Raw genomic sequence first — 1,889 nt, 5'->3', positions numbered from 1 at the left:
CCAAATTGATTGGTTAAAATTAGTTTTTTCATTTATCATTAAATTAAATTAATTTTAAAATTTAAATTAAATTAGATTAGATTAAATTATATTTGATTGAAATTGAAATTGAAATTATTTTATTTAAGATCTTTTGTATTCTTTATATATGAAAAGAGAATACGGTTTCTTTTTTTAGCTTATTAATATTAACTTGACCTTAGTCTTCTATCGAATCTCAAAGTAATCATGAAGGCTCTCAATTTTCGTTCAAGCAAAGATTTCATGCCAACCGATGATGAACTTCTTCAAAAATTTCTCTACAATAAAATTAACAACAAACCAATTCCCGATCATCTCAACATTCTCGAACATGATTTATTCGGTACTAACCAAAATCCTTTGGATATATGGAACGAATTTGAAGCTTCGTACTCATATGGCGGTAAAGATCTATATTTCTTTACTACCTTAAAGAAGAAATCCGCTACGAGCACACGCTCCGTTCGCACTATTGGCAATGGTAATTGGGAAGGCGAAGACACCGGAAAAAATATATTTGCCAAAGACACGAACCAACTCCTCGGTTTAAAAAAACGTTTTCGTTTTGAGAAGAGTAACACTCCTCAAGATGGTGGATGGATCTTGCATGAATATAACCTCCACAAATCTTTGATTAACAATACTCCGGTAAGCAAATTTTAAGTTACATTATTAGTTTGTTTTAACATTAATTAGGTTAAAGTCTAAGTAGCGATTACTATTTTTTTGGCAGGTCAACAATTATGTGCTATGCAGATTTAGAAAGAATTTGAAACCAGAATCACAAAGTACACAAGAAAAATCAAGTATAGCTGATCAATCCAACTCTTATTTAAGAAAAACTTCAAGAACAAAAAATTGTTATGCACAAGAGAGTACAAAGAAGACTGTGATTGCTAAAAAAGGAGAACCTATCATTCTTAAACAAGAATCTGTAACTCCTAAACAAGTAGAACCAGTCATATCGGTAAGACTTTAATAATATTGTATTTCTTTTTTAATGATTAATTATCATTTGTTTTGATTATTTTCAAAATCATCATCATATTTGTTTTTTTTCCTCTTTTTTTAAAGGAATAGTCACAAATTTTATGGTGGATTTATGTCTATTTTTTTGGATTGTTGTTACGCAGAAACATAATGTTTTGGTGAAAAAATATACTATTTATGAAGAAGCAATAACTCAATCAAATAATGGTGGAAACAAGAGAAAATATGAGGATAATATAGAGTTTGGATATAAGGGAAGAAAAAGAAAATGCATAAGTACATGGCTAGAAGAGAAAAGATTTATTGAACAAAAAGCTATCTTTGAATATGTAAGTATTATATTATAAAGCATTGTGGAAACAACTTTGTTTTTGATATATTAATTACAAATAAATGATTATATATATATATATATATATATATATATATATATATATATATATATATATATATATATATATATATAAATTTTCACATATAATTTTTGTACTGATATTTTAATTTCTTATTATTGTACTCTTATTATCATCTTTTAGGAGTACAATAATCTACTTTTTGGAGAAAATATTGCACAAAATCCAAAAAATCAAGTTGATAGTAGAAATAGCAAAATTGAGGTGGTTGAAAGAACTAAGAAAAGAGAGTGTAGTTTTAACAAAGAAGATGACAATGACATCATCATGAATAAAGAAGAAGAAGGGGAACAAGAAGAAATAGAAGAAGAAGAAGATGATGATGATGAGATGTCTTGGCCCGAATTTTTTGCAAAGAATCTGTTGGAAATTAATGGAGGAGAAAAGATCATAAAAGAAGACGATGTTCAAATGCTTGACAATAGTTTTCATAAGGATTTTTTGTTGGGAAATAACATTATGTAA

At 27.4% G+C, this 1,889-nt stretch overlaps 1 protein-coding gene across 1 annotated transcript; it reads left to right on the top strand.

The window, feature by feature from the left end:
• The first annotated feature begins 228 nt into the window (after window positions 1–228).
• On the top strand, window positions 229–1,889 carry LOC131620213 (NAC domain-containing protein 55-like). The gene is made up of 4 exons (XM_058891218.1): window positions 229–669; window positions 755–988; window positions 1,155–1,340; window positions 1,548–1,889. The coding sequence occupies exons 1-4, from the start codon at window positions 229–231 to the stop codon at window positions 1,887–1,889; spliced, it is 1,203 nt and encodes a 400-aa protein (XP_058747201.1).

This window comes from Vicia villosa, linkage group LG7 (assembly GCF_029867415.1).
Source record: "Vicia villosa cultivar HV-30 ecotype Madison, WI linkage group LG7, Vvil1.0, whole genome shotgun sequence".
Lineage (NCBI taxonomy): Eukaryota > Viridiplantae > Streptophyta > Magnoliopsida > Fabales > Fabaceae > Vicia > Vicia villosa.
Note: the sequence above shows the minus strand (reverse complement) of the source record. Positions and strands in the feature narration are given on the sequence as shown.

Bases quoted from the DNA above. Each gene is read 5' to 3' on its own strand.
- LOC131620213 (XM_058891218.1), top strand. From the start codon at position 229: ATGAAGGCTCTCAATTTTCGTTCAAGCAAAGATTTCATGCCAACCGAT. The intron at 670-754 runs GTAAGCAAATTT...TTTTTTTGGCAG, and splicing joins CTTTGATTAACAATACTCCG to GTCAACAATTATGTGCTATG. The intron at 1,341-1,547 runs GTAAGTATTATA...ATCATCTTTTAG, and splicing joins AAAAAGCTATCTTTGAATAT to GAGTACAATAATCTACTTTT.